At 37.3% G+C, this 25,391-nt stretch overlaps 1 protein-coding gene across 1 annotated transcript in view; it reads left to right on the top strand.

The window, feature by feature from the left end:
- Positions 1–25,391, top strand: part of GALNTL6 (polypeptide N-acetylgalactosaminyltransferase like 6) — a 487,985-nt gene that overhangs the window by 212,453 nt on the left and 250,141 nt on the right. The window contains exon 4 of the mRNA XM_055700930.1: positions 2,459–2,625. Coding sequence (XP_055556905.1) covers positions 2,459–2,625 — 167 coding nt within the window. The remainder of the gene's footprint in view (positions 1–2,458; positions 2,626–25,391) is intronic.

Below are 25,391 nucleotides of genomic sequence, written 5' to 3'. Positions count from 1 at the left end.
ATCTGACCAGCTCTTCTGAGAAAAGTAGGAAAAAGGCATTTTGGTCATTTGTGGCTCTTACTAAAAATCTATTCGCATATAGCCAGGTACCTTTGCACTGGCTATCAAAGTAAAAGTAAATATAAATGAGAACTGAAGGTTAAAGTGGAATGATGGTAAGATGTTTTCCTCTTTTTGCTTCTTTAGGGTTAATAGAGCAATCTATTCTGTAGGAAGAAAGAGTTTTAAGCTGAGTCTATCAATGTTGCTTCTCCTTCTCAAACTTAAACTACGCAATTACTCTGAAACCATTGATGAGAATATCCAAGTCCAGTCACCTTCCCCATCTGTATGTACTTAAGATTACAATATTGACCATGCAAATACACAAATTTCAGTACAACCTCTTTCAAGAGGTATGTTGTTACACAGAGGGGCAATATTTATTTTTTAAAAAAACAATATTCTCATGTATTTGGGTGTGTTTCCTATTTTTTTCCCCTCCTTACTGTTTAGAAGTTGCAGTCTGGTGTGTGGCATTCTTTTGCTTGGTTTTATGGGGCATTTTTAGGTTTTGTTTGTTGCGTTAGGTTTTTATGGAGATGGAGGGCTTGCTAGTTCTAAGATCATACTTACTGGGAGTTCAAGATTTTTTTCCTTTGCCATTTTTCTTTCAATAGTACTATAAGAATTACATGTACACATAGTAGTTACATTTGTTCTAGTTCAAGACACATCATTGTCGGCAAACAGCTGGCAACAGCAGGGGGTGGTTGTGGTAGATGGTTTCCTTAATTTGCCAGCTGAAACAGCTACATGTTAGTAATGGGCTTCCTTTGTTGCACTTCCTACAAATAAGAAAAATAATTTTTAGTTAATTCAAATGCTGCATTGTATTTTTTTCCTTCCAAAATGTTAGAATATAGGCTTAGCCTTTTCTGTCACTAGGTAATGAGCACTGTTTTCTCCAGAACTTCACGTACTTGCAAAGCAACTGCCTTTTCCCCAGTATGCATATGTGTCCCACCAGCAAACTGGTTATTAAAAAGTTTCCAAAAGTATTATTTTTGCAGACAGCTTGTCATTAAACTCATTGTTTCCACGTTTTAGGAAGAAATCTCTGAATTACAAATTTAAATCTTTTTTTTTTTTTTTAGGAAGGCATCCAAAAACTTGATTGTTCATTCACAACTACATAAAAGTTAGTATTTTGCAAATATAACTGTAGTACCTGTGAGGGTTTATTATTTCTCTGGAGCATTTCTTCAGTGTGTTAGCTGTACAATAAATCGCTAAATATTGATTTTGAAGTGACATTTATAAAATGGAAATGCAAAATAAGCTGCAAATATATGTAAATCAACATTATAATCTACAGCGGCTATTGATATGCATAGTTATTCTTTCTGAAAAGCAGCAAAGATACCTATACATTTTTAAACATAGTTGGTTGGGGATTTTTTTCTTCTGCTTTTGTTTATTGTAAAGGTGATGTGTTGCTGCTTGTACAGATACCTTTATCAGGACTTGACCTTTCTCCTGGGGAATGTGAAATCATTCAGTTACTTTGTCCCAGAGCTGAAAATGCCGTGTTAAAAACAGAGGAATCTGTCCCTTCCCCCTCCCCTTTTTATTTTTTTCCAAAAAAAGAGAGATCCTATGAGTTTCAGTAACCTAAACATTAGTTATGAAATATTCTCAGTCAGTTGAGAAACTGAATTGTAAGACCATTATTTATCTTTGAAGAATGGTCTTTTTGCTCAGATGTGTAAGCAACACAGTAGTGAAAATTGTAAAGATAGGCACTGATGTTACATTGATGCTCTTCAGCGAAGATGCTGAAGGTGCAGTGCTTTCCTTTCAAAAATGAAAGGTTAAGTTGTATTAATTGTATCAGTCTGTGTTTTCAGATTCATGTGTGGTTTTATCTCTCTAATAGCAGCAATCGTTTTGGATATCTAGATGTGGAGCTGTATTTGTGGATGTTGTTGTTTTGCATATTGCAAGCACATCACCCAGGATAATAGTGCAGTTTTCTAGAGTTTGTCTTTCGGTATAGTACACTGTTATTGCAAATTTTGCCCTGGTATGGACAAAAAAAGGATCATTTCACATTTTCTTTTGCTTCATATTATGTTTCAGAAATATTTCTGATAAGAGGATTTGTTTTCTGGAAATAACATTGTAGAAGATATGTCCTCTGTCATTTTGCAGGAAAGTTTCCAGTGAAGGAAAAGAATCTAATTCCAGCCAGTTAAATTTTCATTCATTCACCTTAAATTTGTCATTGTTCAGATTTATTGTATGTTGTAAGCAATATAAGTATTTTAACTAGTTATTGTCACATGAAAGTACTGATTGATTACACTGTTGGATTTTATGCTAGAAACAATGATGGTTGAATGTCCCAAGTGATTGGCAGTGTATGCCAACTCAGACTCCTCAGTATGCTTATACAAATATTTTCTTGTTTCTCCAGCTGTAAGCACAAGGTGTACTTGGAAAAGCTACCAAATACTAGCATAATTATCCCATTTCATAATGAAGGCTGGACTTCACTCTTGCGAACAATACACAGTATTATCAACCGCACTCCAGACAGCCTGATAGCAGAAATCATTCTTGTGGATGACTTCAGTGACAGAGGTAAGGTTTTTTTTAACTCAAAACTTGTAATGCAGTGTGGTTCTTATAGAAACTAAAAGGGAAGCATGAAGTGAGCAGACCGTAGCTGCTGGACTGCTTGCTGTGCGTAATAATGTTTACTTGTGAGCTGGAATAAATGTGTGTAAGTGGCTTTTGGTTTACTTTGCATGACTACTGAAATTCACGGTAAAAGGAAGAGACTGAACTGTTCATTGACACTTATTAATATAGTAAGTTTAATGTATTATTTCTGAAATACTGCAGATTTTGGTGTTTCAACATTTTTTCCTTAGGCTTCCCTTTTACTCCAAAAGCCTATTAACTGACAATTTTGGATGCAATTCATTTAGATTTTAATCCTGGAAATTTATTGAGTTAGACAGCTTCATATACTAGGACAAAATAGCCATACAGATAAATGAGACCCTTTTGAGTGGAATGTGAAAAACTGCTTTAGAATAGTTAACCAAGGTTTACATCATCTATATATCATAAAATTAAGGAAACTGCAATCACTTTATGACTTCTGCTATCATTACTTCTTTAATGCAATACAAGAAATGAATGCTCTATCTAAGCTCCTTAAATGAAATGTAACAATTCCTTGGGTAAAATTCGTCCATATCATTAACATGGAACTGGGAAATTGTTTTTCTTTGAAATTTCAGTACATCTTTTAGAACTTCAAGCATGAGACACTTTGACATTTCTTTGGTGTTTGTGGGTTTTTTTGGTTGTTTCTGTTGAAACGTCACTTGCTATTCTGTATGTGAGCCTTGTTCTGAGTAGATTGATAGCAAAAGAGGGAATTGTGCTCATTGCTAATGTTTTAGATAAAACCTTTGTGTCAGCTAGAAACTTACAGGAACAAATCTCTGACCTACTATTTTGAGAAGCCCCTGGGTGAATGAGAGGCATATTAGTAGAGCGCTACAGTGGAATAATTTTTTTTAGATTTTTAACTTGATATTTCAGGTGTTAGAAAAGATTAATGCTGCACACATCTATCTTACCCTCTCATATCTGCCAGTTGAAGTATGTCCTTTGATGAACTGCCTCTCTATCTGTAATGCAATTTAAGTGAAATTGTAAAGTGAGTACAGTTCTGGCTAGTCTACATTTATAAAATCTAGACCATGGATGAAAGTTTTTAAAACAACTGTAAAGTAGCACAACAACTTTTCTGCAGGCTAACAATTTCCTAGTAGTAAACAACTTATGGGGAAGCCAGTAAGTTGGTTTTATGAGGTGTCTGACAAGTAAAAATGCCTCTTATACTGAGAGAGTAGCTATTCAGGTTGTGCTTGCTCAATATGGTGATACTGTAGCATTTTTTGTAATGAAGATCATACTGACTATTGTTGATATATTTCTAAATGTATTAATATTTTAGAAAGCTTATCTACGTCACAGTTTTAGAAAAACAATTAATGCCAGTAAACATGGAGTATTGTACTTTCTGATGTTTTCTTGCCTGCCCTAACTTACTTTCAGCCAGCAGCAGAACCTATTTTGGAGTAAATACTAACTGTAATAGTAATTCCTATAACACTATAATAATCTCTCCAATCTTCCTCATTTCCGTTTCTATAAACCTATCTAGCTGTTCAGTGGAATGGTTTTCAGCTGGAAGAAGTTGTTCATATAACATAGAAGTGCTTAACATAAGTGTCTGGTTTGAAAATCTGAAAAAAATCTATTAAGAAGACTTGTATCGAGTTGAGCCTAGAACTGTTGTACCGTTAGGAAGATTTACTCTTCTGTGGTTTTGTATTATTCAAATAAAGATTAGAAATGTGTTTTTGAATGGTTGCCAGTCCTGAACTTGAGCATGTTTGGTAGCATGTTTGATACTGTGTGTTTTAAGAACAAGCACACAAGAAAAATGTGCTGGCATCTCTACTCTGAATTCAGTGACATAGAATTTCAAGTTGGATGGATTAATTTGGGGCATCTAAAGTGGTTTAATTCTTGTATTTGTGATCCTCTGAACTGCACTTAACTGAACCTATACCATGTCATCTAGCGTGTTTTCCTTTTTCATGAAGTGGCCACACTTAATACAGTTGGGTTAATTTATATTGACAAAATGATGACTGATACCTGTCCTCCTTCCCTCACAGTTCATAAAATAATCTTCTTTAAAAGTGATTGAATAGATGACTAGTTTAATGTTACTAGTCATCACCCTTTAGTTGCTTTTGCCTAGACTGAGAGCGTTAAAGCAGTGTGAAAGGCATTGAAGACAGATTAGGTAAAAAATTAAATACAGGTATGTTCAGTTGTCAAAACTGAGAGTCATTGCAAGCAAGGTTTACTGCAGTGTTGAAGCAGTATAGCAATTAGTGATACATCTGTATCCTTTCTTCTCATTGTATAATTTCTTCACCGAGCTCCATATGTCACATAGCTGACAAATGGCTATTACTTTCTTTTGTGAAATCAGTTATATATTATTTAAGTGATACTGTGTATGCTGTACTTGTTCTACAACTTTGTATTATAGAGAGTTTTCTGCTAGGAACTTAAACATAATTTGTAAATAGTTGAAAGTAAGAATGGGATATTTCAGTAGAACTGTTACCTTAAAAGTAGTGAATAAATGACAATCTATTTTTCTAGGGTTTTCTAATAATCAAACTTTTCCTTTTTAAAAAAGTCTTAGAAATTGTTATGAAAAGCCAGTCCCTGTTCAAAATAGAGTAGATGAGAAAAAGTGGAAAATTGATAGATAAAAATGTAGTAAAAGATAGATTAAAATGGTGGAGTGTTTTTGTTTTCTTAACTCATGCAAATATAGATGCTGAAATGCACATAAAGAACTTTTGATAACAGATGATGAAAATGTTTTAGTGCACAGCCAGGTACCCAGCAGGTTGCTGGTTTGTCTGTAAAATTATTTGTGTGCCTTCATTTTATGCATATTCGCTTCTTTGGCTTTTGTGACCAAGCCCAAAAACTTTAGATAATTCGTCCATAATATTCACCATAAATTATGACATTTAGAAGTTATAAAAGTAAAAGGACAGCTGCACCTTTTTAAATATCAATATAATGCAGATGAGAGACTTGGGATTAAGAGGGAGGTAAGCAAATGTTACGAAATTTGGAAGTGCAATATTTGGTTACAGACAAATTTAATACAAAAAACCCATATGAATATAAAAAGTTATCTGGGACAGTTGGAAGGAAATGTAGACTTAAATATAGGTATCCAGAGTTGCAAAGTATCTTTATTCATATAATTCACAGAGTTTATATACTTAATAATGATGAAGGAATGGGATGGCAAAAATTGATTGAATTAATGGAACTCTGTTTCAACATAACGTTTCTGATTTACATTGTAAACACAAATGGTGGTGTCCAGCAAGATGAAAGGGAACCAAATCTAGAGCTGATAACCGAATCTAAAATTCATAGAAGTTTTAACACACATAAAAGAAATACGTTGTCACTTAACAAGCTCTATAAGAGAGAGACAGGTATTAGACTTCTACTTAGTTTGCCTTAGAAAGCTATTGGTAAGGGAGCTGGCTATGCTGTGTGCTGGCAGACAAATGTAAGAATCTTTTTACTCTTTCCAACTGATTTAGCAGTCAGGTCTTCATTAGAGACTTCCACTGAATAACCCCATTGTAGGTCCAAGTACTGTAGCTTTTGCACAAAAGTTCAATGATATACATATCTCTGCAAACTAAGGTATGCAGAATATTTCTTTGTGATGGATTCTGAGTTGCAATTGCAATACCCATTTCATGTAAACTCTGTATTGCAAACTCTGTGTAAGTTAAAGACCTCTCAGTTTCAGTAAGTGTCACCTGCCATCGAAGATGAACACCTTTATGTTGGAGGTACCAGCATACCCCTATGTCAGCTATTTCTGCAGTGGGTTTGTGTGCAGCTCTGGTTTTGAGAGCCTGTTTCTGTGAAAATGAGCCTTGTGGAAAGCGATCTTTTTTCGGGGGGGATTTGTTTTTTTGGTGGGAGAGGGAAGATGATTTGGCATTGGCTTGCAGGTTTATATTGGGGGGTGGGCGTGTTTATTATTGGCATAGTTTGCTCTGAAATTACAGGCTGTTGGCAGACAGAGCTCTGAAAACATGGCAAGAAGCAGAATGTGGGCAACAGTTTTAGAGGAAAGGGCAAAATGAAAAAGGAAGCAAGTTTTCATTTGTTCTGCTATGGAACAGCTTGAATTTACAAAGAAATACTAAAAATTCTAATTACTGTTTTACAAACTTCAGGGGAGCATTGATTTGCATAATTAATTAATTAAACAGTTTATGTAGGTTGTCAACACATGATAGGTTTTTACATCAACCTTTATTCCTTTTGTGTTTTAATGAGTTTATTAGCTTAGTCAGGCCTGTGAACTGTTACTAACACATGTGCCCGTGCATGTAAAATTGACTTACCGAGCATTTTTACTTTACCCTGTAGTTCTCTAACTGGCACAGCACCTGTTATAAGAAAAAATAAACAATGCCATAGCCAGCAATGAATTCATTAACAGTAACAATTATTAGGCCATCTTTTATTTTGCAAAAAAATGAATTGTATTTGCCAAGGAAACATAAAATGATAAATTAGCAGCCGACAGCTTAATGCAGGAAAGAACTAGTTTCTGCCACTGGCAATGAGCTGGTCTTTTGGTGGAAAATTACAAACTGGGAAGCTTTCCTTTGTGTTGCTATGCCACTCCCTTCTCATTTTGTCATCTATAATGTTCTCCTATCTCTGTTGTCTTGCTTAGCGCCTTTTTTTTTTTTGCATCACCATTCATTTGAGCATATCATACTGTCCCATATCAGATACCATATGCTTTGTGCCAGATCTCTGAATATCCCAGATTAATAACATGCATGTTAATCTGCAAAAGCAGCTACCTGTGACTCTGATCAGAGCTCAGTTTAGTCAGTCAGTGAATTTCAGTGCCAGCACTGTGCTTTGTTTTGTGTGAATGTGGAGGAAGATATGATCTATGGCCCAATTACCCTAATAGCCTGGTAAAGCCTTTTTGGCCTTATTGAGGTTGTCTGATTTTGGTTTTGAGAGTTTTGAAGGTTTTGGGGGTTAACTGTAGTTGTGTAAATTATATTAGTCGTACTGTACAATAACATTAGGGTAAGGGAGTTTGTGCTAAAAGCAAAGCAGCTCTATTAGAACACCAGATTGTACAACTTTCCACTCAATAAATACCTGCTATTTGTTGCATGAAGATGAAAATCCTGTATTTTGCTTGCAGACAGATAGTTTATGCAACATGTCACTTGCGATTCCAGTTTATGGATGCTTGGCTTCAGATCACGGCTGGATATAACTTTTCTGATGAAATGAAAGTGAAGGTTATATTGTATGATTGTCATAGCAAACCTCTGCTATAGGCAGCAATACTCTGATACAGTGAAAGCGCGCTTCTCCAAAAATTTCCAGTATTGTCAAAATATGCAACATTTAAAACAGAAAATCGGAAGGGGGTGTTGTAATGTTGTGAAAGTCAAACTCTACTTAAGGAAATGCTTTTAAGTCTGTCCCTTAACTTTAGGAGCCTGTTTTTCAAGAGAGTATATAATAGCTCAATGACTTAAATCTTTTAAGCTGAGCAATTTAAAGCTACACAAGGGATTTATTTTTTTTCTTGGATATTAATAATTCTTCATCTTTATATACTGTACTTTTGAACTCGGATGTCTGCCCATCCCTGAAAACTAACCACCCTTCTGCTGCGGGCATTTCGGGCGAGCGGGAGTCAGATTCAAATACTCACAGAGTTCAAGATCTGATCCGTTTATTGTACAAACCAGGTAGACTTTTATAAGGCATTCTATAAGCGTGCAATAATGTGGTTGGCTATTTTACAAGCGTATAATAATATGATTGGTTAACAATTGTTTACTGGGAAGATTTCTGTTTCTGCTTTCTCTGGCACGTAGGCTCCTTTCTGCGGTTTCCCAGCTCCTCTTATCACGTCCCGTTGGCCTTGCTTTTGAGCAAACATCTGCAATTTGCTCCTTTTTCTTCATCCCACTGTTCTGGCCGTAACCTCGTCTTATTTCTTCAGTATTTTTCCACTTGCTTCAGAGTTCAGTATAATCATTCAATACAGCAAGAGCCCCAACACCTCCCCCTTTCTTTTTAAATACAGCATTAATACTGCGTTCCACACAGCTCTGAAAACATTGTAAAAGGCAAGGCACTAAAAGTAACAAAAGAATAACAAACAACAATATAGACAGACCTTGTTTCAATAAATCCCTCAACCACCCTCAATTCTTGTTGAGGTAAATAAATTGATACATTTAAACGGTAAATCAACTGTTGCAAAAAATACATATTTTTAACAAGTGTAGTATTCCACCAGGTACAGTTATCACTAAAGCCAAAATTCGTGTCATTATACTTCTTATCTAACCAACCCCAATATGATTGATTTATAGCCGTATAGTTTACTCCCAAAGGCTCAAAAGCTAGTTCAAAGCAGAAACGCATTTCTTGTAGGTGACATCTGAAGCACTTTTTTTCCTTTTTTTTTTCTTTTTTTTTTTTTTTCCTTTTTTTTTTCTTTTTTTTTTCTTTTTTTTTCTTTTTTCTTTCTTTTTTTTCTTTTTTCTTTCTTTTTTTTCTCTTTTTTTTTCTTTCTTTTTTTTTCTTTTTTTTTCTTTTTTTTTTCTTTTTTTTTTTCCTTTTTTCTTTCTTTTTTTTTCTTTTTTCTTTTTTTTTTTTTCTCTTTTTTTTCTTTCTTTTTTTTTTCTTTTTTCTTTTTTTTTTTTTTTTTTTTTTTTTTGGGGGGGGGGGAGGGGTTTGTAATCAAGTCCGTATTTTTCCTTGAGAAGCTTAAGCTGTTCCTCTTGTTTCAGGAGAGTTTCCAACTCTGATTTGTCGAATAGGTCCGTATTTCCCAAAAATATCATACATTTCCTCCGCTGTGATTTTATACGGCAGGTTCCGAATATAAAGGATCCGATTGACCTCTGGGGGCAGCCAGATGTTAGCTCGCTTGGCCGCTTGCATCGCCATGGCGCCGATCGGAGCGGGGGGGGTGGTGGAGGGGGGGTGCCGCCTTGGAGAGAAACCGCGGCCGGGACGGGGCCTGCCGGGCCGCACGCCGCCGCTCGCCGCTTGTTCCTTTTCAGGACACCAGGGTGGTAATTGCGCGACCATACCCCGTACAGCTCGATACGTGCAAGCCAAAGTCTTTACCCCCTTAGTCCCAACTTGCACAGATTCCCATAAGTCCTCTCCTACTTTCTTCCATGTTTCATTATTATATATATCTTGCGTAGAAGCAAGGTAACCACGGCGGCGACTCCAACATAGCAGATCAACTACTGCCTGCCGTGAGACTGGCGTTTCATTTTTTTTCTGCCAGTTTCATCAAATTGTCTACGATTGCTTTTTCCACCACTGATGCAGTGATTCCCATCCTGCTTAAATTTCCTGACTCACCGGTCAGCCGTGCACGTTCCGCCTTTCTTCGGGCGCCCAGCTCTCTCTCCGCTGGCAGCAGGATCCTCGCCGGCTCCGCAGCTTGTAACACGATCCTTAATGAATCTTCCTGACTTTTAACCGATCCTGTCGACCCTCATCGGATCACGTCGGGGTCACCAGATGCTGCGGGCATTTCGGGCGAGCGGGAGTCAGATTCAAATACTCACAGAGTTCAAGATCTGATCCGTTTATTGTACAAACCAGGTAGACTTTTATAAGGCATTCTATAAGCGTGCAATAATGTGGTTGGCTATTTTACAAGCGTATAATAATATGATTGGTTAACAATTGTTTACTGGGAAGATTTCTGTTTCTGCTTTCTCTGGCACGTAGGCTCCTTTCTGCGGTTTCCCAGCTCCTCTTATCACGTCCCGTTGGCCTTGCTTTTGAGCAAACATCTGCAATTTGCTCCTTTTTCTTCATCCCACTGTTCTGGCCGTAACCTCGTCTTATTTCTTCAGTATTTTTCCACTTGCTTCAGAGTTCAGTATAATCATTCAATACAGCAAGAGCCCCAACACCCTTCTGCTCAAAAAAAGTGTGCCTGTGGGGTTTGGGGCACCGAACAGAACACTTCTAACAACATCCATGCTAAATGAATGCATCCAAAGAAGTCACGGACACAGCTCACTAGCTCTCTTTCTGGAGGCACAGTAGGACAAGAAGAATGGGGCGTTATTAACTGTTAATGGGAAGGTATCTGGGATTGCCTCCTGGTGTTGTGTATGGTCGCAGTGGCTGCAGCCAGGAATATTTTCGATGACAGGCTTTTCTTTTGAATAGAAAGGGTATAACTAAAAAGAGTTTAGTAGGAACAGAAGTCAGAACCTGGACAAGACATGCTGGAAGGCAGAGAAAAGGCCTAGCTGTCATCAGTGGTATGTGTGGAGGCAACAATGGTGAGAAATGGAGGGGCTGTGGAACATGCTTGCTCTTTATGGCAAGTTAACAGCTGCCTGACTGTATGGCTTCTCAGAAAGCTGAGAAACAAGCTTTTAAAAATATGAAAAAATAATTCCATGCAAGTAATCGTGGCATATTTTGTGACAAATCACTGGGTTTGTATTTGATGGTGGGAGGTTTTGTTTTCATTTTTTGTTGTCGTTCCCCGTGCTGTGATAATAAGGGACATTGAGAGTATTCAGAATTGTTTATGTGATTAGAATCTGCCTCTGTGGCAGAAAGGAGAGAGCGGGGAAAAAAAAGTGAGAGGAGAAAGGTGTAAGCAGGAGCATCCCTGTGTCTACAGGTATTACTGTACTAAAACTGGGGTTTACAAGTACCCAACAGCTGCTGAGTGATGTTAATGGGCTGGAAGGAAATGCTGTGCTTATGAGACTAGACTGCTTTTGGAACTGATGCTAGCTTGACTGTCTCACTGGCATTATGTTGTACAGCATAAATATCTATCATAGGAGAGCTGTTATGATGCCACTTTCTGCTACCTACGTAAGGTTGTCCCATGTTTGGAAGTTTATGCAATAGGAAGAACTTCAGAAATCACCTTCTATACAGTAGGATAGACTGTAACAAGTGTTGAGAATTAAAAAGGAATGGGATAAAGGTGTACAGAAATCTGTTGCCTTGACAGAATACTAAATTGAATTAATTCAGTTGAAAAATTAAGGGTAATTAGCTTAACAGATGAAAACAATTTGTTAGTGCTGTAGTATGTGTGCATCAATATTTACACCAGTGCACTTAAGCTGCCTTCAATATACAATAGTCCTCTGGAGAACACTAGTCTTTTGGTAGACTAGAGAGATCAGCTTCCTTTTGGAACAGCTGAGAAAGAAAGTAAAACTAAGCAGTGAAAATTGAGTTTGAAGTGTACTTATTCCAATAGAAGGCATAAGGAGCTGCATTATCTTTTCATAACTATATTTCGTTTATCATATTGCCAAGAACTTTGAGAGATGACCAATGTTATTCCTATATCATGAGCAAAATCTGAGTGTGGTGTTACAACTTTCTGAAGCTAACTGCTTGGTATTGTTAATAAAAAAAAAAATGTCGGGTAATTGGAAAATAAATGCTAAGAAAAGTTCTTGGATAAGGATAAGAATTGGTACTTGATTTGGTTCTGAAATATTTGAAATCATTGTCTTTTTTAAGAACAAACCGTGTGTCTGGAACTGTAATGAAAACAGCAATTAAACAAGCATATGCTTTTGCAAATGGAATTTTATTATTCTTCCCCCCTCTGACCTCCTTCCTACATTTACCCAAAATACAGCACTGCCAGAGAAGTTTGTGGTGAAAAGCATTGTTGTATCAGCAGGGAGAGGCTCACCAAAGTAAGTTACCGATCAGCTGAAAGTGCTAGTCGAGGTCTTGCCATCTTTTGAAGTAGCTGGAGACTGTGGAACCTGGAAGTGGCTTGCAAGGAGCAATCTGTGCCTGAAATGTAAAATGACCCTTCTGTGAGGGATTATGCATACAGACTCGTCTTGCCACAGAAGAACACTCTTGGTGTTTACCATTCATGTCTCCTTGAAGTATCTGTCCTTGTGGATGTCATGGATTGAAGGGAGACTGCTGAGAACAAGAGAACCCTATCTGCTAGACCAGTCCAGGTTTTTCTCAACCTGGGAAGGATTAATGAGCTGTTAGTAATAAGGCTTCTTGGTGACCCTATCAATTACAGTGTGATTCTTGCAGTAGATGCAAATCCTCTTTCTAAGTATCACAAATGAATTGGTGTTATCCAAGTCATCACAAATGTAGTTGCTGACACCCTAGGTATTTGAAACCTGTAAATGTGAGAGCGCTAACATTGCTATCTTGAAAACTCTTCTCAGGTCAGGTGTGCTCTTAGTAACCATGGTGTTGGCAGGTATTTGCGATGCTAGACCTGACTCACATAGCCATTATGTGTTAGAAAGTAACTGTGAATCCCATACCTATATAGGTTTATAGCTGAGCAGTTATACCTAAAGCACATAACCTTACCATCTGGGAAACCTTTTGCTGCAGTCAAGCAATTATGCAAAGGTAAAGATAGATCTTTTCTACTTCCCTAAAGAATTTTTTGGTGGCCTCACCCCTGCTTAGTGAAACATCCCGGAATCCAGCAGCAACCTCAGCTGTACTGTTCGTATCACTGAAAGGGTAAGCAAATCTTTACAGAAGTAGTTTAATGCAACAGTTAACTTTAGCATATTACCACTTCATGTGCAATACATCAGAAAAATCAAGAGACTGACCCTCATATAGGGTTAAAAATTAAGTCTCTTTATTCAAAGCTGAAAAAACAATACATCACTATATTTAAAAGGAGATTTTTAAAAAAGTAAAAGACCAAACAGAAAATGAAACAAATCAAATTTCAAGATGTCTGTATTGACTAGACATCTAACTAAACATAGGATTTACATTTTTATACTTGGTATATTGAGCTATAAAATGCCCCTTTATTTTCCTCTGTAATGTACGCACACAGATGTTGTTTGAATTTTATTAAACTTGGACTACTTTCTGGTCAAAATAAAGTACTGTCACTCTAACAAGTACAATTTAAAAGATATCCGAGCATGAGTTGGAATACACTGATGGGAATCCGTAATACTATGTTTTCTGTTCATCACTATCTGTTCTCAATTTTGATTATTTAATGTTATGATTTCTGTTACAGGGCATTCATTCTCAAATTAGAGTATAGGCTTTTGCCTTCAGCTCCTTCATGAACCTTGCAATAACAGTTTCATTACTGAAGGCATTCTGACTTGACAGAATGGCTTTACCAATGGGAAAAGAAAGGGTTGCCCTGAGGTTGAGGACAGTTCAGCGCTAAGAATAATGACCATATTGAAGGCATCTGCAGCTTATCTCAAAATGCATTTCGTTTGCTGGAGCATAAGAATATTGTCACGTTGTGAGAAAAGGAGAAGTGGGAAGAACTTGAAATAATTTAAATTGTATGCTTTACCTAGACAGAATTAATTGGAAATATGGCTGCTGTGGGAGAAAGTTAGGAATACCCCCACGTCCAAATGCTGCACACACTCAGGCAACTCAAATACAGCTCAGCTGTAAAAATGAAAATTTCAGTCATGCAATGTTAATATGAAAACAAATTTTTACATTTCGCGTACTTCCTGGAAATGGTTGTAATAGATAAGCAGTTTCATTTTTGAGTACTTGTGGAGTCAGAATACGAAGGTTGTGTTTCCTCAAGCTCTGTATTGGTCAATCTTTCCTGGCTTGCCTACCCTATGAAGGGCTTCCTGGGTGTGCATCGTGCTAATAGCTATAGGCTGCATCCCTTTCTCCTCTGAACATGCAAAGAATTTTTGAGATGGGAAACAATTGGCATCCTGTACTTAGCAAGTTTTGTTCTCTGTGTGCCAACTTAAATGTTTTTGTCATACTTGTATGAAGTGTTGTTCTGAAGATACCTGAAGCAGATTTGGAAATAAATCAGTGTATTTGCTCTGAGTATTCTTGAAATACTAGAAGTTTATTTATTCATGTATTAAATTAAATACATTCTAGTTTTGTATCTCCTACTATGCATCTCAGCTTTGATTTACATGTCTTTGACCTTAAAATCAAATTATGGTAAAATTATATTAAAATTTTTCATGTGGAATACTCAAATCTGATCTCATAAATAGGGAAAAAAAATCCAAACCTGAGTAAACATTGGGGTTTATGTTGGCCATTGGCTTTTATCTCAAACATCAGCTGTTTACCTTCCACTTGAAAAAGCATTATTATATTGCAGTGATACTTTAAACAACTTGACAAGATGCTTGAACAATTACCTTACAGTTACCACCTTCAGCTATTGTAATTAATGAACTATGGAAAAGATGCACATTAGGAGCTGAAAAAATGGAAAAGATATAGTGCATACACATTTCACTGTATTTCTTTCTCTCTTAGTGTTAAAAATTTGGTTTTAATTATTTTTTTGAATTTCAAAGTTGATGATACCGATTAGGTGATCTTGGGAATCTCATTGGCATTTAGCTATTCTTAGCTAGTACTCCAGATCTATTACTTTCACAACTTCATTGAGTAGTATAATGGAGTTGTTAATTAACTTTTACATCTTTGGATGGTATGTCTCATGAGTAAAGTATTCAGCATGAAAACCTGTAGTCGGGTAAGGTAGGGTAGCAGTTGAAGTCCATCACTTTGGACCTCTTGCAAACAGTGCATCTAAACCCATCAAATTTTCTTTCCTGCAGTGTTCTTTGTTATTATGTGTCAAGAGTACAGGCCTAAGATGTTATATAGTAGTCTTTTCCATGCGCTAATCAGCTGGGGTTCGCCTTAGTAACAACATCAAGGGTTCCTGCCAAACATTATTTGTCTGTTATTTAGAAACTTTCTTTTAATTTACAATTGAAATTTATTCATGATCTTTTTCATTCTTGACTGTTGTTTCAGTGTTATCCTTACTTTAAATAACTCACTATCTTCTCGTTGTACGCAGAAAGGCTAGCAGCTTTCAGTTTTCAAAGTTAAATGCAGTTTAATACGGTGTGACAAGCTTTTGAATGAACATTCTAGTAGTCTTTCCAAAGATGGTAGTCTGTTACAGTCAGGGTTGTCTTAATTGCAACATTTGAGTTCACCTAAGCAGACTTGAGAAATCTCTTTCCCCTTTCCTGAGTGCAGACTTTCAAGTATGCTTGTAATCACCAAGCAAAACAGTAACATCCTTAAAGAACAGGCAGTAGCATTGTGCATGCTACGGGTTACCTTTTATGCATCTTAAAGAAAGTAACTTCAGAAAAACTTTTACATTATTTTGCCATATAATGGTTTGGTTTGTCCTTCCCCTCCCCCACCAGCTTGTGGTTTAACCCCAGCCATCAGCTAAGTATTACTCCACTGCGCACTCAGTCCTCCTCCAGGGAGGCAGGGGAGGGGGGAAGGTAAAGCTCACAGGTTGAGATAAAAACAGTTTAATGATTAAAATGAAGTACAGTACAATAATAATAATAATTTTCATGGAAAGTGAAATAACAAGAAGATAAATAAAACTCGGGGTGAGGGGAATGGGGGACACAGACAAACCCCAAACCAACCAAGTGATGCATAGTACAGTTGTTCGCCACCTGCTGATGGATGTTCAGCTGGTCCCTGAGTAGCAATCTCCTCCACCTCACCTGGCTCAGTTTATATACCAAGTGTGGTGTCCCATGGTATGGAATACCCCTTTGACTAGTTCAGGTCAGCTGTCCAGGCTGTGTCCCCTCCCAGTTTCTTGTGCCCTTCCATCTTTCTTGCTGGCAGGGCCTGAGAAGCTGAAAAGTCCTTGACTTAGCACGAACACTGCTTAGCAACAACTAAAAATGTCAGTTCTCATCCTAAATCCAAAACACAGCACTGCAACAGCTACTAGGAAGAAAATTAACTGTCCCAGCCAAAACAAGGACATCCCTCCTATTTGCAAATCATGGGCAAGCCTGCGATCTGCTAACATTATTCCAAATACATTACCAACAGTATAAATGAGTAGCTCTTTTCCTGTTCATTCACTGGTACCAAATTTGACATAAAGGTAAGAAATAAAGGTTGGTAGTATAAGGAAAACTGTGAGATAGCCATAGCAGCAAAGTATTATGGTCACTTGTAAAATAATTTTAAACCTACACTTCTGGTAGTAAAACACTGTGTATTGGCCTGTAAAAGCTCTTACAGTCAGATATCAGGTATACAAAGTAGCTTCTAATAATTTCTGTGGAAGACAGCTGGGAAAATGTTGATTTGGTTGCTAACTATATGCAATTTTTTCCATATGCGTTTTGCTGGTGTCCTGTCTAGACTGCTTCTTATGTGTAGCATTCCCAGTGAGTGTTTAATTTTCAAATCTTAACAAGGCCTAGGGAAAGAAAAATCCTGTAACGAGTTTAGCAAATGAATGCCTTCAAAGCTTTGTATGTGAAGAACAAAGGCTTTTCCTGTCCTATTAATTTGGTAACTCTGACAAAATCAGAAATATTTAAAGAGTTGTAATAGCTATTTTGACCTTGCTTCAGACATAGAGTGAAATAGAAAATAATTTAAGTTTCCATTAAGGCTCTGGTGTATTCTATTTCTGTCAAAACAAAAAAAACCAAAACAACTGTATAGAGTACTAAAGGAGCTGCGATTCATTTGTATTCATTTAATCTTGATGGTTTTCTGAGATAACACAATACATAATTTGACATTTGTTTCTGATGATTCTTTCCTGGCTAATGGCAAGCAGTTCCACAATCATCTGTAATTATTTAATTTATTTATCTTGCATAAATGAAGACCCTGTTGTCAAAAGCATCTATTTTGTTTAGTGTTGCATGTATTTATGCAGATTATTTTTTTTTTGTGGAGTCAAAAATCAGAAGTGTACTTGTACATGTTTGTTCATTGCTCTGTGCATCTTGCATGTCTCACAGGAAGCATTAGTGATGTATGGAATTGTCTAGTTACAAATATTCTTGTACAACAATTATAATTTTGATTAGCTTGAAAAGAAATATTTTGGTTTTCTCCAAAATCACTATCCAGACATTTCAGTCAACTTTGGGGGATTTTCTGTATGTGCTGTTTTTCCAAGTTCAGTTCATGCATCTTTCGGGCAGATGGGCAATTTTATGAAGCTTATAAATGGCTGAACGCTTTAATGGATCTGTCATGCACAGCTTGTTTTTTAAATATTACTGATTCATGAGCAAAACATTAGTAACTTGCATCTAGTAATTATAAAGGATTTATTTTAATAGGACTGGGTCAAATCAGGCTTTTTAAATTCAAATAAGTTCTACATACAGTGGAAGATTTTGGTGAAGGAGAGTGCCAGAAGCAAGATGGTTTGGTACGCACCATGAGTTTTTGCAAACTCCTCTCTGCATTCCCAAGTCACAGATATAAAATATTTTTACCAGGGGTCGTGATTTTTTTTCTCTTTATATCCTGTTGTATGATAATGTATTGTGAGAGTACGTGCTTCAGTTTTTTCAGCTTTGTAGGGCTGCTGCATAATTCCACCAAGACACAGACAGCACACGGAGGCAAACAAATCTGTTGATTTCCTTTATGGCCAGTGACTTAGCAACTTTTGTTCACCTGGTGTAGAAACCCCCATAATAACTGCCCTCCCTTGCCTTCCCTGTGCACTAATTCAAGAAATAAGCCTTGGGACAAATGCATCAAACTTGAAATGGAGTTAATAATGAGAATAAAATGCATTCATCTGTCTAAATATATATATATATTAAAGTAGAAAATGTTTATGAAAAGCTAATATATAATGTAAAGTTTATATGAAGGTAGTATCTCTAGTCTATTGGCATTATTTTGTTCCATAATATAACACTGGCTGGAGAGGCAATCAGACCACCCAGCTTTGAGAAAGGCCAGACTCCTACAGTGTTTCAGCAAAGCAGAATGTGCTACACGATACAGAAAATCCTAACCATTTAGAACAGGAAATTGTTAGGGATTTTGCTTTTATATGATGGAGAGAACACTTCTAACCACACCTGTAAAACATACTGCAGCTAAGTGCATGGCGTTCAGGCATGCAGATTTCCAGAATCTGCTGATGCCTCGTTTTGGAAGCTTAAGTGTTGCTATTATCAGAGAGGTGTGTGGGGCTTTGGGGCCGGGGGTGTTTTGGTTTGTTCTGGGTTTGTAAGATTTATAAGATGATTTCTCTTACTGCTAGGTCAGGATGCTTTTCCACAGTATTGTCTATCTCTGAAAAAAAATGTCAAAGGGAATGCATAATATTAATTGTAGGGGAAGTGCTGATTATTTACTAGGACCTAATAATCTTTAGTGGGTAGAAATCTCTCAACAAATCTGGAAAAAACTCTGGCTAAAGTTTCTTCTTCCCCTTTGTTTGAAGGGCAACATGCCTAATTTAGAAAACAGTTGACATTCTTTGTAAAAGTGCTGTTTGTGCACAGCTATAAAACTTTAGATATTAGCAGGATGGAAAATAGTTTACGGTTTTACTATGTTTCTGCATCATTTAATTACAAAGAGACCCAAATTAATAATTTTTAGATGTTTGCAGGTGTGGAGGTCTTTTAAAGAGAGCCTTCCCATGCTTCATGTATTTTCGTGATGTCCTCTGGCTATGCTGAGGGAAGTGGTTGACTGTTCAGTATCTTATTGTAAGAAATGTAGGATGTCATTGCTGATGCTTTTTCTTTAAGGATTTCGGAATGTTCTGATCAACTAATTAATTATCATTGCCTGTACAATGGCTGGGTGAGGGAGTGTTTTATAACAGTGGGGAACGTTTCTCAGTATCATATGCATGCAGTAATCTTGAAGGCCAAAATACCATTACAGTTTTCTTTCTGACAGAAATGAAATTAGTTTTGTCTTCCATTTTAGAAGTCATATAACACATCATCTTTCAGATTGAAAATCAGTATTGATGGAGAAGGCAAGTTAAAGGAGAAATAATAAGACATAAGTTTTCTAACTTCCCGTGATGTATATAAGTAGCAGCTGTTTCTGCTGCAGCTCCACAGACAAGCTGTGAGCAACATCCCTTTGCCTTTTGCAGCATTTTCTGTATTTGTGTTACAGTATTTCTAGTCAGAAAGGAAAGCCACTCACATCTAAGACAAATTTGTAACCTCACAGAGTTTCTTTGTTAAAATATACAGTTCTAAGGGAAAGCAGTGGTGCTTTAAAACATGTTACAAGTACAACTCAATCATTTAGATGATTATTTTAAACAATTATTCAAGTATCTTAGTCCCATAGTCTGTTCCACAAAGTAGTTCCAGGTGTATGAGAAGAGATACTGTGTACAAACAAAAAAATGATACTGAAGTCAGTATCCTTTAGCACTGAAAAATAATTCAGAACAGATATTAGTCTTGTTCTTGAGTTGTTTACCTATGGCAATTTATAGAATCACAGAATCATTTAGGTTGGAAAAGAACTCTGAAATGATCAAGGCCAATTATTAACCCAGGGCTGCCGAGTCCATCACTAAACCATGTCCCTAAGCACCGCATCCGCATGCTTTTTTAAACACCTCCAGAGATGGTGATTGCACCACCTCCCTGGGCAGCCTGTTCCAATGCTTGACCACCTTTCACTGAAGAAGTTTTTCCTAATATCCAATCAAAACCTCCCTTGGCACAACTTGAGGCCGTTTCCTCTTGTCCTGTCACTTGTTATCTGGGAGAAGAGACCGACCCCCACCAGCCTACAGCCTCTGTCAGGCAGCTGTAGGGAGCAATAAGGTCCCCCCTGAGCCTCCTCCTCTCCAGGCTGAACAGCCCCCGTTCCCTCAGCTGCTCCTTATAAGACTTTCATTTTTAATTGAAGAAAGCGATGGTAGATGATACTAATGAATGGGAAAATTAAAGTAATCCAAACTTATATTTGAGTGTAAAACTATTACTGTCCTCAAATATATTTGAAAACACTAACCGAAGTGCGTGCTTCTTATCTGCAAACCTCCTTCTTCTGTTTTTTTGTTGGCAGTTTGGTATTAATTTTATGAAAGAGATTTTGTGCTACAAACTGTCATAATACATGAACACGACATTGAAGTGTACTGCAGGACAAATTAAAATATGTGCATCTATTCAGTGTTATTAACAGGACCTTAAATATCCTCTTTTGATGTAATCCCTGGTTTGTTTGGGTTTTTTCTTTGGAGGAAAGTTAAACATGTTTTTAACCAGTGAGTGACAATCTGGATGCCAGCTGTGAATGTGAAGGCATGAATTGTAATATAGATTGACAGTGCCAGTTATGCTGGACCCCTTTATTTTTTTAATGTTTACTCCTGTAGTTAAGTTGATTAAATTTTGAAGTAAATCATGACTATTACTTCTGAACTGAATAGAATATTTCTGTAGAGTTTTGTCAGTTTTGCTAGGTGAAGTAATTTTAACTGAATTTAGAGCTTCAACAAGTACTGTGAGCTCATTTCTTCTTACCCTTTCTCATGTCTCCACCCTTTTTGTGTTTATTTTAGTTTTTTTAAGTGTTACCTATTTCAACTTCTTTTCTTTCTTGGAGTGGGCAACTTATGCTTTACCTGCCAATTATATATTCTAAAATGGTATGACTTGGTTCTGAATAACAGTAAAATAACATTAATTATAAAAATGCAATTAAAAACAACTTTCCTTTGTTTCAGTGGGATAGAGTTTGGGAGCCCTTTGAAGATGTGTGAAACTGTAAACTGTATGCAAATACCAAATTGTAAACTTGCCCATTTGTTGGTCATCATATCATCTTCATTTTTTCATATGGACAATCACTTGTGTTCCTCTGTGCTATAGTGGTTTGTGTTTGTCCTTTTGGATACTTTCAGAATTTGTGTAAAGCTCAGTAGAAGAGATGGGCTTGTCCTAGTATAAAAAAATTACATTGACTGAAAAAGATCTGAGATGAAATGGCTTGTATCTCTTGTAGCATATCTAATTAAGCTGGCATGTACCAGGCTGAATTGTATCAGGCAACATGAGATAAAAAAAATCAAACCTGTGATGCCCAAGAACTATTACTGAAGACTTCACCTCCCTCCACCCCAAGAAAAGAAAAACAAACCCCCAAATCAAACCAAAAAACCACCCAAAACCAAACCACTACCACGACCATATGCTATATTATGAAATCTTTGAAAAATTATGATGTTTTGTTTTCAGTCTGGTTTTACAATCATTTTTCTTTTTTACCATGTGGTGTTTCATTTCAGGATAGTCACCTCTGTTCCAACATTTTGCCTGCCTCATAGTCTCTCTGTGATGTGGCACTCCTGCATTACACAAGCAGCAGCGTGAGCTATGAGGCAAGTCACGGGTGCAGCGATCTAACGGCATACTAGTCTGTATGAAATAATGTTTAACTCTAAGTTGCCTGGCTAACCTCTCTGTCTGTTATAACTCATATTGCAGATGCACACATGTTTTTTTGATAATGCATCCTTGCAGAGTGTTTCTGTAAAGCCACTTAAATTTGTATGCCATCTTTTCATAAAAAGATAAATACAAGTGAGGTAGCAGAACCCTTCAAAGTTACATCCCCACAAGCATATGAGAGATAAGTAGTTGAGGAGAAGCAGAAATTGGTTTTTTCCTGTCTTCAGTGTTCTCCTTCAGGCTGCATTCTTTAGCATCACAGGAAACAGATTTTCTTGCTTCTTTTAGATTTTTGTCCAAAAAAGTGCCCCTGAAGCAGAAACCCCTTCATAGCTATGGAATAGGCTACAAAATCCCAGGGAACCTGAATGATTCCAGGTTTCAGTAGTCGAGGAGAAAGAATAGTGATGGATGGTGGTGCAGTTATTCTTGGAAAAATGTGTGTCAAAAGGGATCTTGATCAGTACAATCTGGAGGGAGCTGAGGGACAAGAATGAGAATCTGTTTTGCAGGAAATACAGAGGGGGATCATACCAAAAGGGGTGAATGGCAGAAAAGCTTGGACCAGTTGGACCAGAAACATAGTTCTGATAAAATTATTTTGAATTTGAGATGTATTTTCTTTTTTAGTTTCATCTTTCTGCATAAGGTTGCATTTTAAGATGGATCAGCAGTATTTATCTTTATTTCTCAGTATATTAATCAGGTATCTGTCAGATGTCTAAAAGCCAGTTCCCATTTGCTGTAAAGGTAAAAGCCAATTTTCTGATTATATGCAAATACAAATACATAACTGCAATTCTTCCTGTCTGCTTTAAATAGCTGGACACAGCTTTGGAATTATAAGATTGTGCTAGTTTCTGATCAGTATGCAATATATAAATCTCATTGGTGTGACCCTCTAACATATTTGTGAGTTTAAATGGAATTATTTAAGTATTAAATGTAAATATAAACAGTCCAGTAGATTTAGTATTCTCGATCACAGGCATATTTCAAAAAAACAAGTCCAGAACTATGAGCAATTTTGGTTGTTTGACAGTAGCGCTCTCATTTATTTAACTGACCATTTTATTCAAACCATGTTGTGAGAAGTATATGATGCTTTCTAAATCATTCAAAGAGTAAAAATATTCCCATTGAATGTTCAAATACAACCTTGTGGATTGCTGCCAAATATATATTATTTTAACTCTGATGCTTTTAGAAATATTACACAGAATAAAACCTAGTGTTAGATTTATGGAAATTGTCCTTGAATTCAATTACTCTTCTATTGGTTTGTCAATGTATACAATAAAAAAGGTATTTAGTATGTCTGTTTTTCTGAAGGAATAAGCTGTTCTAAAATCACCAAAATGAGCATACCTTTCCTGTGACATGCCAATTCTTGTCTCAATGCCAACTCCCTTCAAATTAAAGAAATGCACTGTGTGAAGAAAAATGTTGAGGCTTTTATGAGCAACGCACTTGCTTTTGCCCAGCTTCATAAGAAATATTACTGAAAGAGTACTGAAATAGGCATTTTTGTTTTCTTTTGTATTTAAATAGAACTAAGTTGCTTCGGAACCAAAGTCAATATCTCTGACCAGTAGTTTACAGCTGCCTCACCATGTCTCATGAAGGCGATGGTTGGTTGGCTGGCACCCAGACCTGACCAAGCACAGCAAATGCAGAGGGAAATGGATTAACGTGACTGATAGTAATGACCTGCAAATCTGATTTTCCTTCTTTGTGTAAAACTCAGAAAGTGCAGGGCTAATTAAAATACTTAGATTAAGCCATGAGAAATCAGAGAGATGCAAAATGGCTTATTTCTGGGTCTCTGTTGAAGTAGCTCTGGGATGATATAAAATGCCATTCTTTGCTGTTTTTCTGCACGGCTTTTGGGAACTAGTAGTTGTCAAGGAGAATTGAAGTAGAGCGATTGATGTGTTAAGGTAAAAAGTCAGTGATGTAATCTTCATCCCAGAAGGCATGTTGTTCCTTGGTATATTGCCTGTTTTACAAGGAAAGGCTTAGAGTAGATTGATTATGTATAAGGAGGAGTAAGCTAGAATTAGCCAAGAGAGTATAGTGTTCACCTAGACAGTTTCTTTCTAAAATTGAACCAAAAAAGTCTATGCAAGTGATGATAATGAAAAGCAAATAACCTTAGGCTGAAACATACGTGAATAATTTGTTGTGTGGAAAAAAGAAGAAATAAGTTGTCTTTGTATTCATTGCAACAGGAACATGTGTTTCCAACTATACAAGGATCTGTCTATCCCTTCCGTGTTGCACGATTTTGTAGGGCAAACTATTGGATGTGATGGCATCTAGAGAGTAGTTTGAAAAACCATTAGGACAGTACTGTTGCTTTCATGTTGTGTATCTTTCTAACGAAAACTACAGTTTTATTTCTAACTTCATAATTCCTGTTAATTATAGCCTGTGGATATACAAAGTTGTCTAATCAGAGAATCGCGGGTAGAAGGGAGCTCTGGAGATCAGCTAGTCCAACCCCACTGCTAAAGCAGATTGACCTACAGCAGGTGGCACAGAGTTCTGTCCTGGTGGGGTTTGAATGTCTCTAAAGAAGGAGACACCACCACCTCCCTGGGCAGCCTGTTCCAGTGCTCTGTCACCCTAAGGGTAAAAAAGTTCTTCCCCCTGTTCAGATGGAACTTCTTGTGTTGTAGTTTGTGCCCGTTGCGCTTGTCCTGTCACAGAACACCACTGAAAAGAGCCTGGCCCCGTCCTCCTGACACTTGCCCTTAAGGTATCTGTAGACATTGGTAAGGTCTCCTCTTAGTCTTCCCTTCCCCAAAATAAACAGGCCCAGCTCTCTCAGCCTTTCCTCATAAGGTGGGTGCTTCAGGCCCCTAATCCTCTTTGTAGCCCTGCACTGGACCCCCTCCAGTAGTTCCCTGTCTCTCTGGAACTGGGGAGCCCAGAACTGGGCACAGGACTCACCAGGGCAGAGTAGAGGGGGAGGATACCGTCCCTCGACCCTCTAGCCCCGCTCCTCCTGATGCACCCCAGAATCCCCTTGGCCCTCTTGGCCACCAGGGCACACTGCTGGCTCATGGGCAGCTTGCTGTCCACCAGAACTCCAAGGTCCTTCTCCACAGAGCTGCATTCCAGCAGGTCAGCCCCAGCCTGTCCTGCAGGACCTTACACTTGCCTGTGCTGAGCTTCATGAGGTTCTAGCCTGTCCAGGTCTTGCTGAATGGCAGTGAAGCCTTGTGATTTTTGTCTTGTTTTTTGAGTTTGTAGTGCTAGGTGGCTGCCTTTCAAGATTTATTTGGGGAAGGGGGGAAGGCGAGGGGGAAGGCAACACAAAACCCCCCAAATGAAAATCTTTGTACCTAAAAAAACCTTAGGGAATAATACATCTTATTGATTCTTATGTTGATTATATTATTTCCTTCTGTGTCAGTGGGACTTCTG

The sequence above is a fragment of the Falco cherrug genome, chromosome 1, assembly GCF_023634085.1.
Source record: "Falco cherrug isolate bFalChe1 chromosome 1, bFalChe1.pri, whole genome shotgun sequence".
Classification (NCBI taxonomy): Eukaryota; Metazoa; Chordata; class Aves; order Falconiformes; family Falconidae; genus Falco; species Falco cherrug.
Note: the sequence above shows the minus strand (reverse complement) of the source record. Positions and strands in the feature narration are given on the sequence as shown.